Here is a 17,130-nt window from a genome sequence, read left to right as displayed (position 1 = left end):
GTACATATTTCTTCGTTAAGAAAATCTCCGGACAATATGCCCTTAAGAGAAGAAAAAGGACTGACCCGCAGATTAGAGACAAATTCATTTTCCCACAGGCCACAGACACGACCATTCAGCAAGACGTTAAATTGATCAAAATTATCACCAGGTCGAATGTGCCTTGGTGGCAAAGTATATATTTTCCTCAGTGATGACTCTGACATAATTTGTAAAGCAATGAAAAAAAAAGACAACTGTTGACATTCTGATGTTACATATTTATGAAATTCTGGGTTCTCAAAATACTAAGACAGAGAGACAGAGTTTTCTAGAAGGTGCATCTAATGTGTGCTGTCAGCTCTGCTCAATTTGTTGATTTCTAAAATTGATAGACACACAGTGAAATAAAATTTTGCCAATGTGATGAGTAGGGAGTATTTTTGCACATTTTTACTTACTATTAAACTTTTGAAAACATTATTTTATATTAAAACAAACATACACTAAGTAGTAAAATATTTTTTAATCCTATGTAATTAAGGTAAAAGAGAGATTCCAAGAGTTCATATTTATTTATTTATTTATTTATTTATTTTTTGTGGTACGCGGGCCTCTCACTGTTGTGGCCTCTCCCGCTGCGGAGCACAGGCTCCGGACGCGCAGGCTCAGCGGCCATGGCTCACGGACCCAGCCGCTCCATGGCATGTGGGATCTTCCCGGACCGGGACACGAACGCGTGTCCCCTGCATCGGCAGGCGGACTCTCAACCACTGCGCCACCAGGGAAGCCCAAGAGTTCATATTTATTTCGTGGTACTGTGTGCACTGGGCATTGAACCTCTGTTGGTAAACCTGCATTTATTGGAGTACTGAATTAAAACTTTTCATAAGATCTAAAATTTTTCTTAAACATTAATATTGTAGTGGAAATTATTTGAAATCAGATCATTTCCAATGTGATGACTAGTTATAATACTGTCAAGGACAGCTTGCAATATGAAAAGATTCTGATTCAGAATACATGAACTCCAGTTACATGCCTGTTACTTACTGGTGATATGACCTTGGACGTACAATATCTCTGCAATTTTAATGACTAATAGGGCTAATATTATATCGACTCAAGGGTTTACTAAGGTAAAAAAGCAACTTGGATTGTTGAATTGACTCTCAATGAACTGACTCTCTTATATTATGAGATGTTTTATTTTATCTCTGGTTCCCCTTGTCCCTAAGTCTATTTTCTCTAATAATAATACAGGCACTGCAGTTTTGTTTTTTTGTAATTATTTGGTGTATACATGATGCATCTTTTCCTATCCTTTTACTTTTTGTTTGTTTAAAAGAATGTCTATTACAGAATTATTAATTTCCTGGAAGAAAAAATTCTAAACTATTAACAGCTTTTATTTCAAGGTAGTGTGATCATGCCTTTTATTTTTTTCTCGATGGGTTTTTTATATATTTGAATTTTTCAATGACAAAAATGTTACCAGACATAAGAATTACGTTTCTGATCTGGATGATCGACAGGACCCGCAATCTACAGGACTGGGATGACTAAACACAGACACAGCTGACTCTGGAACAGCATGAGTCCTCTTCCGCGTCAACTGTTTTCAACAGTAAATACTACATGATCCACCTTGCTTGAATCTGCGGATGCGGAACACAGATATGGAGGAACGCCAGATATGGAGGGCTGAATACAAGCTATACTTAAATGTTCAGCTGCTCAGAGGCTTGGCACTCATAACAACCCCTGCCTGGTTCCTCAACTGTAACCTCACTTTTCACATAAAACTTCTTCCTCCAGAGTCAGAAGAAGGGTGTTGTCAAAGCCAACATTCATTTAAGAAGCGGCCGTTTTAAGTAAAAACAGGGCCATTACTCACACATAGTTGCTGCTATAACAAACAGATTTTTTTAAAAGTCACTTCCCATTTGAACTGCCTGAAGCAATTTCTGCTGAAATTCTCCTTCAGCCATTCAGTTTAGTAATCCATACTAAACTGTCCCTTGGACAATTGTAAACATCAGCTCCCTGGGGTTTTAAATGTTTTTTTTCATTGTGGTAATGAATACATACTATAAAATTTACCCTCTTAACCATTTTTATCTGTGCAGTTCAGTAGTGTCAACTGCATTCACGTTGTTGTAACAGAGCTCTACAGTTTTTTCATCTCACAAAATGTAAACTCTCTCCTCATCAAACTACTCCCCATGTCCACCTCCACCTAACAACCACCATTCCATTTTCTGTTTCATAATTTTGACTACTCTTGATTCTTTTTCCTTTTAACCTATCTGTATCTTTAAAGGGAGTTTCCTGTAGATAGAATGTAGTTGCGTCTTATTTTATTTCCAATCTGACAATCTGTCTTTTAGATGAAGTGCTTAAACCATGTGCATTTCACACAATAATCAAGGTGTTGTGTTTAAATGTACTACCTTGCTATTTGTTTTCTATTTCTCCTGTCTGTTCTTTGTTCATTTTTCCTCTTTTCTTGCTCTCTTTTAAATACAGTTGAGTACCTTTTCAAATGTTTCCAATTCATCTCTACCATTGATTTATTAGATACTATCTGGTTGTTTTCTTTTGTGTGTGTGTGTGTGTGTGTAGGGGGGTTGCTCTAGGATTTACAGCGTTACACCTTTAACTTAACACAGACTACCTTCAAATGATACCACAACTCTTCACACACACAACAGTATCCTTCCTTCCATCCTCCCATTTCTGTGCTACTGTTGTTACTCATTTTCCTTCAATATATGTTATAATGTATTGTTATTATGTTTGCTTTGAGCAATTTTTCTTCTAAAATTTTTTTTAATCTCATATTTGCCTAGGTATTTGCCATTTTGAGTGCTCTTCATTTCCTTGTGTTGATCCAAATTCCTACCTAGTGTCCTTTTACCGCTACCTAAGGAAGTTCTTTCTTCAGCCCTGAATGGTGTCTGATAAGAAGTCTGATTTTTGTTCCACTGTATGGCAGGTATATTTCCTCCTTCTCCCCTGGCTGCTGTTAAGACTACTCTTCATTACCTGTTTTCAGCAATTTGATTATTATATGCTTTGGCGTGATTTCTTTTGCTTGGGGCTGAACTTGGATTTGTGGGTTTATAGTTTTCATCACGTTTGGAGCATGTCCAGCCATTTCTTTGTTCAAATATTTTTTCTGGCCTCCCCTCCTCCTGCGAGTCCAATTGTACATGTATTAGACAACTTGGGATTGTTCCATAGGTCACTGAGACTCTGTTCAGCTTTTAAATTTTTTTTTCTATATGATCGATTTTGATTAAATGCCACGACACTGTTACTTTTACATTATTGAAGGCTAGATCTGTCCTCCTTTGAGACTGTTGGATTTTGTTCTGGCACAACTAAGTAACCTGCAGATCAGTCTGATCCTTTCTGTCATGGAAAGGTCCAGACCAGACTATTATGGAACTAATTCAGCTCTATTACTAAGCTGTGGCCCTTCTGAGACCTCTACCAAATGCCCATGTATGAAGAGGTCTCTCCCATATGGTTTCTGTGAATTTTATGTGACATCCAAGAATCGTTCCACCCGTTGCCATCCTTGTCCTTTCCTTGCCTTCCTCCTCACACAGGCAGATCATTACTTAGCAAAACCCTTAAAGGGACCAGTTTGAAGATCCCCAGAGCCCTCTCTTTGTACAACCCCGTCCTCTCTGTTATTGTTCTCTTTAAAAATTAATTGCCTTGACCTCTCCAAATTCCAAACCCTGCTTGCCTAGCTCGGTGTGACTGCTAGACCCTCTCTGGGTCCGCCCTCCCTCTTTGCCTCCAGGCAGGAGGTTGAGGCAAGAGTAGCATCACCCCCTTTCTCGTCCCAGGTCCCAAGGATCACAGTCCTTAACTGCCTATTGTCCAATACGTGAAAAACATTTCATGTATTTTGTCTGGCTTTCTAGTGTTTATGGTGGGAGGTTGATACCCATAGCAGTTAATCCCTAACAGTCAGGAGCAGAAAGTCCTCCAAGGGCTACATAAGATATTTCTGTGAGGCACTTTATAGACTCTGAATCAGTATATAAATATTAGTATAAGAAAACACACCTAGACACAGAGAAATATACACCTCATGCTCCAGATTTTTTTTTCCTGATTCTACTACAAAGACTGGTACATGAAGGAGAACACGATCGTTCATAAGCTGAAATATTTTGGAAAGGTTAATTTCCCCCAAATCAAGATTACTCAGAGCATGAAATTTCTTTAAAAAAAATGTTCCTTTTTACAAAGCACTGACCCTGTGCAAATGCAAATAATGCTTGGAAAGAATAGCATTTCACATTCTCCTCAATTAATACGACTGCAGTTAGAACCGGTCATCTGTGGATACCAAGAACTAACACTGCACAGAGGGGTCAAGGGTGTCTGGATGGCAGGCGGAAGGGAATAAAGTTGAAGGAGAAAGTACATTGCTAATGGGAAAGAAAGGGGGCAGAATTATCAGCTTCATAGCTTTGCCCAGGGCAGGCCCCGAGGGAAAGGGTCTGGCTGCCTGCTATATTTCCCTTGGGTACTATCTGTAATTACTATCACAGCTCATTGATTTTCAATTCTTTCTATTAATACATTTACTGGCCATTCTGACATTATTAAAATCAGTCCAACTCTGCTTCTACAGAGGAGGACAGCTCTTCCCTAAAATATGAGTTTTGCAAGTGCAGATATTTTTTCCTGCTTTTAAAAAAAATAATGGTCTTCTTGTATTAGCAATAACGTAGCTTCTGCGTATGCTTTTCTTTGAAGCCAGGTAGTGACATGCAAAGACTGGACTACGGATCAAAAGATCTCAAGTAGTGGGTCATCAGAGAATATTAAGAGATAAGCAACATCATATGTCTAAGATAATTCTACCGATTTACTAGCTATGCTGGCCCCTGTTCCCAAGGTAGAGGGGGTAATAATGAGGCACTGTGGAAGGGAAATGCAAGTGGCATTTTTATAATGCCTTCTCGTGCGCGTCTGATAGTCATTAAAGTAACACTGTCTTACTAAGCCTTGACACACTAATGTATATTAAATCTTCTATGTTAAGTTAAACATAGTGGTTTACTGAGGAAAAAGAAGTTAGACGTGTTGTGGAGTGTTTTTCTCTAAAGCCACTGAATTTTAATGTAACTGCCTGTCTCCAATCAGCACTGCATAGCATACATGTAGGTTCAGCTACAACACTTGCACCTGTTTCTCTTTGTTTATCAAACCTAAGAATTGGCGGCTTTTCCAAAATGGCACCTGTCTCGAAATCTCAATTCTGCCATTGACACTGGCTCCCACTTACAATAAAGAGCATCTGAATTGATCGCTCTTTGTTGAGCTCTGCCTAAGCATCAGTTCCCTGCGCTGGGAGGATGAGGAATAACGAGAAACAAAAAGCATTAGCTCTGCTCTTAAGGACGTGACAATATAGTCGCCTTAACGGCGCTACTTCTCCTTGATACAGAAATGTCTTCAACACCTTGCTATGAATGTCCTACTGAACGGTTTGCAAAAGCACTGCAAGCCTCCAGGGGAAAGAACCATTATTCTCTTTTGTCCTACCTCTAAAATTAGAGCGCTCAGAGATCTCTGGTCCGACCAGGGCTGATATTTTCTGCTAGGAAGCCATGGAACCATACCTATCCGCCGCCATACCTGTCCCCTCCCCAGCTCCCGGGCTGTGGTAAAGCGACCTTAGGCCGTCTCCCACTGTGTAACACAGAGGGGTCTTTTATCACCCAATTACCAACTGCTCGGAACACTTAAAATGGGCAGAACATCCCATCTCCTTCTCTCCCTCAGCCACGCTATTGCCACCTCCCTGTGCCTACAAGCCCGCGGATCAGGGCTTCACCTGCCTCTACAAAGAGGAGAGAGAGGAGGAAAAACCAAGGGCTCCAACACCCTTGTGGTTGGAGGAAGGACTCAGGTCCGCTCCATCCCTGTGGCAGACCCCTCAGGCCTTAGAACACGAAGAGCGAGGGTGACTGAGTGAGGAATGATTCTTTCCCGTCTCCCTCTGATGCCTACGTATTTTTCATATTTTTATTGAGAGAGCTTTTTTAAACATTTTACTTTAAAGAATTTCAAACATATATAAGATTAGGCAGAAGAGTTAAACAAGCCCTCTTGCACCCATCATCCAGCTTCAGTAATGATGGAACCATGACCAATCTTACTGCATCTCTATCCCCATCCATTCCACCCTCCCCTTTTATTTTGCAGCAAATCCCAGCCATCGAATTATTTCATCTGGAAATATACCAACAAGTCTTTAAAGTATGTGAACTCAGACTCCTTTTTTAAAAATTATGGCCAAATAGCATTATCACACCAAGCGGTATCACTTCTGTGTTAAAATAATAACTGATTTCTGGCTTCATCATTCTATTTTTTTAAATTTTTTTTTATTTTTTTGCAGTACGCGGGCCTCTCACTGTTGTGGCCTCTCCTGTTGCAGAGCACAGGCTCCGGACGCGCAGGCTCAGCGGCCATGGCTCACGGGCCCAGCCGCTCCGCGGCATGTGGGATCTTCCCGGACCGGGGCACAAACCCGTGTCCCCTGCATCGGCAGGCGGACTCTCAACCACTGCGCCACCAGGGAAGCCCCATCATTCTATTTTTTTACATGATAAAATCTAAGCAGAATTTGCAACGTTTCTCCAGATGTGCTTAAATAAAAATTAAAATAAAAAAACAAAGCTTAAGATTTACCTGAAGTCCTCTCTTAGGATTATAAATTAATGCAGATGTTGAAACCTCTACTAAGTACCTATGAGAACTGCAGCAATGGAAAGTGAAGCAATGGGGCCCTTTATAATCCTATTGTTCGTCAAAAGGAGAACATTTCTTGAGCACCCACCACATGCAGTCAGGCCCTTGTGAGGCTGGATGGTCCGCTCCACCTCCCAGGCGAGGAGGAACAGGTGGACAGAGACGGCTGAGGAAGCATCTTAACTCAGGTCTGTCTCACTTTAAAGTCTGTGCATTTCTACTTCCACACACAGGCAGTTTCACTGCAGTATCACTCTTAGACTCGTCACTGGAAATGCCTTCGCTCACTCCATGCCTGTGACCAGAATCAAAGACCGTCAGACTGAATTTGGAAGGTCTCGTCTCTAACATCCCCACTGCACAGATGAAGACACAGAGGCCTGGAGATGGGCAGTTCCTTCCCAATGCCGTTCCAGCTAGGGAGCTGCAGGGCCAGGAATAAAATCACGTTTTATGTCTTTGAGGTGGTGCCTGTTCTCTGCACACCACCTTACCTCTGGGTTTACAAATTCTAGCATTCCTCTTCCTGCTTTAGTCCTGGGCTTAATAACACCTTAGAACATCCCAAGGCTGAGAGCACACTTGAGAAGCTCTTAGAACAGCAGGACACAAGCACCAAAGGTCACAGACAAAGTCACTCCACGCCGTGCCCCTGAAGTATATCACAAGAGCACATGACCTTGCCACGGACCACGCGGCAGCATGCGCTGTATCACCAAGAAGCCTGAAGAAAACTTAGGTCACATTTCAGGAGACTGCAACAATGATCGACTTCAATACCACAAAACTAAGGGTTCCAAAGAGAAGTAAGGCACACAGAGACGGGCTGAATTAGCCACTCTTATCCATCCAGTTCACATGGCTACAAGATGAAGACTGCCACCAAAGGGAATCTATTATTTCCAATATTTCCAATTTTTATTTTTATGTTCACAACAACCCTATGAGGTAGACAGAGCAGCTTTATAAGCAGCTATTGACTAGTTTCATATTTTGCACCATGCCAGTTACAATGCCTGGACAAGTTTAATAAAGCACGTATTTTCTGAGCACTTGCCAGGAACTATGAGAAAAACACAAGGAATAGTTCTTGCCCTCTGAGAGCTTAGAATCTGATTAAAGAGATGGGGCCACGTACACACCACGGAACTATTTAGAGGAAGAGGCAAGGCAGCCAGAACTTTTCAGAGAAGAGAAAGCAGAGTGGCCAACCTCGGCCTGTTCCACAGTCTTTCTTTAAGCTCTGAAATGTGCTCATCCAGTCCTGAATTCCTTGGAGAGGAGGGGGCACATGCAGAGACCAGCTGACAGCCGAAGACCTAAGGGACTATTTATGACAAGAAAGAGGGAAGGAGCAGATGCCTTCATGGTGCCCTGAGACAGGAGGTCCATGTAAAGTAGCAGATCTTTACAATACTGCCTGTAGCCTGAAAGGCAGACTGACTCTTTTTCCCCTTAACGCTGATGGAAGAGTCTCAGAACTAGGTTTCCACAGTGATTAGAGAATCCCACTAACGCGCAAGCTTCAGGCTTTCCCATTCATTGTTGTGATGCACAGATACATTTCTATAATGTTTTGTTCACTGTAACTAACATCTCATCTTTTTCAAAAGCCCATAATCACACATGCGATGATTTTAATGTCACCAATATGTTCACATTTTCTTATGAAGAATCAAACTGCAAACAGCCTTTAATACTCAATGAGGAGAGTTCTGTAAGATGGAAATCAAGAAATCTTCAGAATTCTAGCACTCCTTATCTAAAAGTAGTTCTGAGATTCTGAAATTACACAGGATTATCACCCATCCCATCACCCCCAATAAAAAGCTCCAGTAAAGGGACGAAAAATAAAGTTCACTAAAATTCAAGATTTCAGCTGTTTAAAGAAGAGTTGATTTAAAGTATTACAAATGACTAAGTACAAATTAATTGTATTCTATAAATAGTTAAATCATAATACATTTCATTCAACACTGTGGTCTGCTTCTCTTAAAGCTTTGCTGTGAAAGAGGACAAAAGTTTGCGTGTCATATACTTAAGAAAAGTATATACGAGACTAAGGAAAAGAAAAAATGAAGTTTCTATTCCCTTCCAACACACACATTCTAAATTAGGGTTAAAGTACCAATCGGCTCCATTCACAAAGAAGAAAACGGATTTTAATGAACAGGCATTAAGTAAAACCTAGAACCTACAATTTTTCCTGTCCCTATTTGAGGACAGAAAAATACTTTCTATAAATAATGTGACATGAGTTTCTTATTCACACTGTAAAACCCCTGGGAATACTGGCTTTTGTTTTTTGTATACTTAAACCTTTCATGCAAACCTTACCTTAAAACTGATAGTAAAGGAGAGAGAAGTACCTAGATGTTCTTACAGATTCCCAGGACTGGTGACAACAATGCACTATTCCTGGCTTTGCCTAATAGCCCAGGTAACATATTCTGACTGGTTTTCTGTACTTTTTTGCCTCCCTCCAACATGTATGATTTGAACAGATTTACTGTTATTTAAGTGGAAGAACATACTGTGAAATAAAAGCGACATTGTGAAACATACCATTTTCACTTTTCCATCAGGCTACCTTCACCAAATAAGATGTTACAGTCTGTATGTTTTGTTAAACTTAAACACGGGGTATGTAGGAATTTATTTTATTAAACTGATGCTAATGCATTTAGATTAAGAAAACAGAACTCCTAAGAAATAAAACACATCCTTCTGTGGTTTGGTTAAGAAAACAAAGGTAAAGAACTACTTAGTTTGGAGGATATAGAGTTTAACTTGATGAGTGTCAGGCTAGAAAATCCAGGTGAACACATGATTTTTTCTAAAGGTTTGTCTACAATGAACAAGCAATTATTAATAACCAACACATAGTCTTTTCTTTCATGATGCTCTACTGCCTAAGTTTGGGGTTGAATCTCCGTGACTCAGTCATTATGTCACGCAGACTGTGGGGTTATGTTCTCGGTTGACATACTCCACAATGTGCATTTCAGAGCTACCACAGTCTACGCTGAACATAAAGATGAAATGATATGCTCTACGGGATGGGGGTCTGTTTCAGACACTGACTTACACGGAAGAGAAATATATCATGAGATGCCATACACCCTGCCACATAGCGCTCAGGAATGGGGACGTTACTGGAGAACCCTCTAAATGCAACCATCGAGATCCCTGCCCTCGAGTGTCCTCATTACAAAATAATTTTGGTACATCAGTATCCTAACCTCTTGAATGGGGTCCCAGAGGAACTCATGCGTACTGACTGTTGTAAGAGTGAGAGTTTATTAACACTTAAATTTGATTGCTCAATTACAAAACACTGCTAATGTTTTGTTTTGGTTTTTTTGAATAAGGGATACACAAATAAGATTAAATATATATTTAATCGATGTCCTTTTTGCGGTCACGTGTACTCGTCTCTGTGATGCTGTTTTAGTAAGACAGGTAGGCAGTGCTTTCTCCCTTAAATACAAAAGGTGGTCAGCCAATGCTGCAAGGAATCACGTCGCGGTGATTATGATTTTTACTAGTGAAGCTATAGATGTTAACAATTATAAAATCACCCACATCGTTTTAAAAAATCTAGCTGTGTTCTTAAGTCCTTACACTTTCAGTAGCCATAAACTGTCAATTTGGCTACGTTATTGCTCAATAAGCTTTCTTTTGCTTTTATGTGCTTTTCAAACTCACTATCAACTATAAAAAACGGTAAAAACAAATGTCAAAAAGAGAAATCCATCCCAAAACAGTAACATTCCCATAACTGTACTCTGTTATTTCCTAACTTAGCAAGAACCAAACTACCTTGACATTGAGGTTAGAGTCCCATCTTATTTTTTTAATTCTTCCTCTGCGAGTTGGATTTGAATTAGTTTTCCAAAACATTCACCAATTTAAATAAAGCCGTATGGTCACTATGCCTTCCTAAATTCAAGAACTTATCTTTTCTAAGTTAGTAATATTTGAGGTTGCAAATGGGTGAGAATCAACCATGGTCTCAGATGATTTTTACTCAAGAGAGAAAAGCTGAAGCAAGTGAAAAATCAGAAGTGTTCTGCAAACCTTAGAACACTCTGGAGGTAAACACTGCCACTCTCTTAAAGAGAAGGGGGTGGGGCATCGTCGGAAACTTCTGCTTACCCCTTGTTCAGATTCCAAAAGCTCTGTTTTGACTCTGACTGCCGGCATCCCATCAAGCATTAACATTCTGTTCTCAAGGGTGTTGATATTCTGAGAATAAAAAAGAGAGAGAGGGAAATTCAGCTATAAAGCGTTCAGAAGAGGACAGCTAGTAGAGTCTGCCTTCATTGTAGTACATTTAGTACTGCTAACCTAATTTTTTAACAATATAGTATAATTAAAGGAGAACATCAGCACAGCCAATTATCCCCCCATGCTGAACTTTCATTTGAAATAATGACCAAGAACTTGAATTAATCAGTCTGATTCTATGACCCCTGGGTTGGAGGTCAGACGGTAATAAACTGAAGTAAGGCAACCTTACGTTAATTTATACGGGGCCGGAATAACTCATCACACTTGCAATCGTGGAAGGAAATACCAGGCAAGTTTCTTTCTTCCTTAGCTCTGGAGGTTGTACTGTATACAGAAATCCATAAAGGAAAAGACAGATCAAAATAATTTATATACTCTCATACTACTGTCAAAGTGGAAATAACTTTAAATACAAGATACTATAATGCTGGAGAGTGAATTCCGGTATCATGGTATATCTGATCAAATGAAAATTTCTACCTTTCAACGGCAAACATCTGCTTTAAAAACAACTAACATAAGTCTTGGATTAAGAGCGAATTCTTAAGCTGAAGTCATAATCAAAGAATAAACGACAATTTGGTTTCTGTTCCAGTATATGTTTGCCTCCATTTAACACCTCTTGAAGGGAAAACCTTACTTCTATTGTGGTGCAACAGAATTTCAAACATCTATAAAAAGATTAAATCAGGGTTATTTTTTGACTAATTTCCACAGCTTCGGGGATTTTCTGAAGTCAACAACCTAGGAAGGGGAGTCAGAAAGCCACACATCAGTGCTTGCTTCAGGCCAAAATCAGGCTCCTGCTTTAAAATATGTTGAGAATGCCAACTTTACCCTCAAACACTGACTAAACCAAGAAATTAAAATGACTAAGTCTGACTGAGTTTTTAGACTAGTGTCTTTGCTGTTATAGAATGTAACCACATGACACTAAGGTGGTCTTATTAAAAGAAAGAGACATTTCTAAATGTTTTGCCTACATGGTGACAAAGGTTAAATATCACTTCTAAACCTTCAGGTTTTCGCCATTCATGGAGTTGCTTTTCTCCCCAACAGACAGTTAAATAAAAACAACTCTCACTTCAACACATCATAAATTAAACGTTTTTATTACCAAATAATACCAACAGAGTGCAGTATAGTGAAGCTCTAATTATTTCTCCCATTTCTTGACTCTCCTTTTTGTTTAAGAAAAATACTCTGAGAAATAAAATGTATGGGGCTTCTTATCACAAATATTTGCTCAGAGAAATCAACGGCAAGAAGAAAAAGCAAATTTACGCTAGAGCTAACTAATGAGCATTTAGAAATCCATGCTACCTAGTCTGTTAGGTAATAAAAAGAAGAAAAATTACTGTCATGTTCCTCTCTTAGAAATGTACAATATTATTAAAACTGGCAGGATACATCATTGTTTTTACATGTTTGCTTTTGACTTGTCCATATTTTGCGGGGGGGGGGATTTTTGCATCCTAATAGCTTAGAACAGAAGGAACTATGGCATTACTGGTGAGCTCAGTGCATTTGTTCCAAGCTTAAAATCCTTTCGCGGAGGCTGGTGGGTTGTTTGCATATCAGGCATGGACCTCAAATCCCAATGTGTCACTTGCTTCCATGCTTGGAAGCAGCCAGCTTGGTTTGCTACCTCCCAACCTCAGGAAAGCCTTCCTGCTGCCAGCAGCCCTCAACTGCCGGGCCTTTCACAGCAGCATGGAATCCACCCTAACGAAGCCTCCCGTAGGCTGTTTGGTTGGTAGACAATGAAGGATGAGTTGATACTGCTTCCTACCCCGGAGGAGGTCTTGCCCAGATGGAAAGGGAAGAAGATGCCTTGCAAAGGAGGGGAAAAGACAAAGAGCGATTCTGGAAAGGCAGGTTTAATGAACTGTTAGAATCTGATTAGAGGCTAATGTCCCTTTTAGTGCTTTGTACCAATTTACAGCTGATAGACTTCAGCCGTTTTCCTCGCTGGCTGTGATCAACCCATTCATTTAAAAAAAAAAAATGCAAGCTAACCAGAGTCTTTGAAGTTAAAAACGGATAAATCATAAAAAGCTGACTGGGTTCACATGCTATTTAGTACATTTAAATATCACTGTTTTCATTATAATTTTTGTTGTTGTTGTACTGGAATAATTCTAGATAGTTAAAGACAGGGTTACACTTCAGTTTCCTATAAAAGTGAAATAATTAAACACATTTTCAAGCATTTTTTTAAGAAATGAAGTTTGCCCGGCAAATATTTCTCTTTCCCTGATTTTTCCAGGATCAGCGTAGCATACCCATAATAAACACCATAAATAACAATGTTCACAGCTAAGGAACCCAATCCTTAATTATTAAACTCTTGCAACTAGTGCAGATTCGATCAGTACATATGCCTGAAAGTTATACTGTATATACATGAAGCATATTAATCTCTGCATTCCTGATTCTGACCTTGTTTAGCCTAAAGAGAAGGGCCGAGCATCACACCATATCCCAGACCATCCAAGAAGGTGTGTGGTTTTTACGGAGCACATGGTAATTATACAGCATTGAGGACATAGTCCTTGGAACAAAATATCAATAGATTTATCTCTCTAAGCTAAAAATCAGATACATACAATCTCAACGGACTTCAGACTTTAAATATGTAATAAACTCTAATAATTTGAAATTGCTGTCAAACATATCTTGTCGTGATCTTGATCAAAACGCATTTGCTGGGGAATCCAATAGCTCAGTTGATTCCCAAGAGGTAAATAAGATTAGTCATCAATTTTAGTAACATGGTACTCTCTATGTTGTAACAAATATTTTGATATTATACAACCCTACATAATTTATGTATATGTGTTTATATTCATGTACACGTATCTATACACTTATGTTACTTATTTCTTATGAGTAAACTGTATCAATTACAGACAAATTATCATCAGATTTATTAGCTGGCTGTTGATCAATTACACGTGCACTGGATGAGAACGGTACTCTGGATACTCCTATTTCCCAAAAAAGATTTGGCAACACAGCAGTCCAGCTGATAGTAGCTCTCCCAGTCAAAAGCAGTATAAACACAACTGTCAAGAGACCTTCAAGATGGCGGAAGGGTAAGACGTGGAGATCACCTTCCTCCCCACAAATACATCGGAAATACATGTACATGTAAACACAACTGTCATCAATCCTAGCATCTCACAATATGTTGAATGGAACCTGCAGGAAGGAAAAGGACTGATGCTCAATAATCCTCTCTCACAAAAATATAGAATGGGGGGGACTTTCCAGGGCAATTACTACAATCCGCCCTCCTACTCCCAGAATGCAGGTCTCTTTCCTCTCCCTCCTCCAGACTGTGCGTCATCCACTTTGCACAGGTGGGGTAATAAAGAGCCAGCTAGTCAACATTCAACAGACCAAAGTTTTCAACAAGGCTTCCCTTCATAAGCCAAAAATATCTACTGGGATTTGTTCCGAGTTCTCAAGATACAGGACATATTCACTTAAACATATTTCCATCTTGAATCTCCATGTTTGGCTACAGGTAACGAAAAATATGAATTGCCCTCACCCCTACCCGTGTTATGTTCAACAGTGATCAAAGGGACATTTGAGAAGCAATTCAGGATTCACTGCATCAAGCTGATTAAGGCATGTTCGGAAAAGATTCTTAACGGGTTATAATGCAGGCATACCAACCGGTTAAAAGTATCATCCTCTGAGTACTTTTTCCTACAGAAAAAGCAGAAGAATCAGATTATAAGGAAATTCGCCTTTTGCTTGAAAACCACGTCATAAAGAAGTCAATCTCTCCCCTCTCTTGACTCACTTCTACCATAACAACAATAAAAACCAACAAAAATAACAATTGTTTTCTAAGCCTGTATGCCAGTTCAACCAATACGTCCTTTCTTCAGAGAAAACATACGTGTTTTATACTACCCCCAAATTTATGCTGAAATGCAAAAGAATGAGTGAATCCCTGCTCTTCATAAGGATCGACACACCTAAGAGATTAGAATTATGCCCAGCCAACAGTTTCCATTATCTATTGTTATGCAACAATAGGTAGCATAACACAGCTACCATTTTATTATTATCTTGCTAACAAACATAATAACAGCACCTACTATTTGCATATTTACTATGGACTAGACCCTGTGCTAAGAGACGTGTACTCATTCAGTCCTTACAGCTACCCAAGAGGTCAAGGCTTTATTATCCGAAGATGAGGCATCTGAGACACAAGGAGGTTAAACTGTCCAAGGTCACACGATTAGTAAGTGGTGCAGCTCGATTCCAAACCAAAGGAGCCTGAGCCCAACCAAACTAAGCTCCCAACCACTAAACCCCTCTCTCCCTTCCTCTCCCTCTCCTTCTCTCTCCATCTTCCTCTGTGTGCTCCCTAAATCGACGTGGAAAAAAACATGAGCACCTTACTGAAGGCCCCAACAGAGGAGCTCTGGAATCTCAGTCGATGGCTCCTCTCAGGGCTGAACTGATTTAGTCACTGAAAGGAATGCGCAACTTCTGGTCACCGGTGAGTATCAACAGTTTGGAGAATAACAATAAGAGATCAAATAAGCCCCTGGTTTCAAAGCTATTTCACTTATTTTTTTCTTTAAATCAATCTTTCAACATATTTCCTTAGCTTGATAAGATTATACATTCCTATCCTAGAAACATCTCGTAATTAATTTAGCAAGTCAGTCCCATCCTGAGTTCAACATCCAGAAAAATCTATGGTAATCTCATCTGCTACCCAGTGTTTTGAAAATATTCATATCCTAGATGGCTCATGCGATATTTTCACAATAGTTTGAAGTACTTGGATTATACAGGAACTTCATCTTCGACCTTTTATACTCAAAAGAGATACATTTGGGCCTCACATTCAATTTATAAGTGCTTAGATTAAGTGTAAAATTAGATTTTTCTAAACTCACATACCCTCACACTGGTAAGTCAGTTTTGTAGAGGGCATATGCGTAATTAAAGTACCTCTGATGGTACAAAATAAGTATCAGTTGAAATGTTGACTTTGCCATTCTGGCCCAGGCTTTCATCTTCCCTTGCTTTGCAGCACAGGAGAGTGGATATCACACTGATGATCATATTTTACTGGGAGAACTAGAATCCAAACTATAGACCTACTGGGACTTGCAACTTAAATCCCCTTCAGTGGTTTCAATGATCCATATACACATTATTCTGAAATATCTGTCATCAGTCTCAAAAACAAAACCCTTCCATAATCACCTCACATTGAAACATGGAACTGTGTCTTTCATAAGAATTGGTAAAAACTGCACATGCAATGCAGCAACTTATATTTTCCTGATAGCAAGAATCATTGTTTTCGGGCTTCCCTGGTGGTACAGTGGTTGAGAGTCTGCCTGCCGATGCAGGGGACACGGGTTCGTGCCCTGGTCTGGGAAGATCCCACATGCCGCGGAGCGGCTGGGCCCGTGAGCCATGGCTGCTGACCCTGCGCGTCCGGAGCCTGTGCTCCACAACGGGAGAGGCCACAACAGTGAGAGGCCTGCGTACCGCAAAAAAAAAAAAAAAAAAAGAATCATTGCTTTCTATGTTGGTAAAGTGCTAAATTAGCACAACAATGGATCGTTTACACTAATAGTTTTAGAAATGTCAACTGAGCTTCTAAATAAGTCTTCCACCCCAGCATTAATACAGATTGTAATAAAAATTATTTTGTCATTCATATTCTGAAGAGCTGCACACACTTGGGGGTCATGAGCGGGCCAAATTTCTCCTTAAACACGCAGTGACGGGTCTCTGCTATGGCAGTCATCTCATTCTATCCGTGCCGCATTCATGAACCATGAGGCACTACAGGAGGTAACGGGCAGAGCCAGGACTGGAGAACAGAAACCAGGTCAAAAAATCAGGCAATTATCATGGCAAGAGACGTGCCAACTGACCACCAACCAAACCCTAGAGAGGGAGCACAAAACTTCAGCTCAGCTGCACAGATATTAACATCCCAGGGAGAGATCAAATGTGTAGGAACCGGTATCAGGATGGGCTAACAAGTGGTCTGCATGTCAGGTAAAGTATAAG

The 17,130-nt window shown here is 39.9% G+C and overlaps 1 protein-coding gene across 7 annotated transcripts in view; it reads right to left on the bottom strand.

The window, feature by feature from the left end:
• Positions 1-17,130, bottom strand: part of KLF12 (KLF transcription factor 12) — a 448,013-nt gene that overhangs the window by 234,987 nt on the left and 195,896 nt on the right. For 5 of the 7 annotated variants that reach the window (XM_067713501.1, XM_067713499.1, XM_067713502.1 and 2 more), the window contains one exon: positions 10,927-11,016. The exons of the other annotated variants lie outside the window; for them this stretch is intronic. In XM_067713501.1, coding sequence (XP_067569602.1) covers positions 10,927-11,016 — 90 coding nt within the window. The remainder of the gene's footprint in view (positions 1-10,926; positions 11,017-17,130) is intronic. 7 annotated transcript variants of the gene reach the window in all.

This window comes from Pseudorca crassidens, chromosome 18 (genome assembly GCF_039906515.1).
Source record: "Pseudorca crassidens isolate mPseCra1 chromosome 18, mPseCra1.hap1, whole genome shotgun sequence".
In the NCBI taxonomy this organism is placed as follows: Eukaryota; Metazoa; Chordata; class Mammalia; order Artiodactyla; family Delphinidae; genus Pseudorca; species Pseudorca crassidens.
This window is presented reverse-complemented; position numbering and strand designations above follow the sequence as displayed.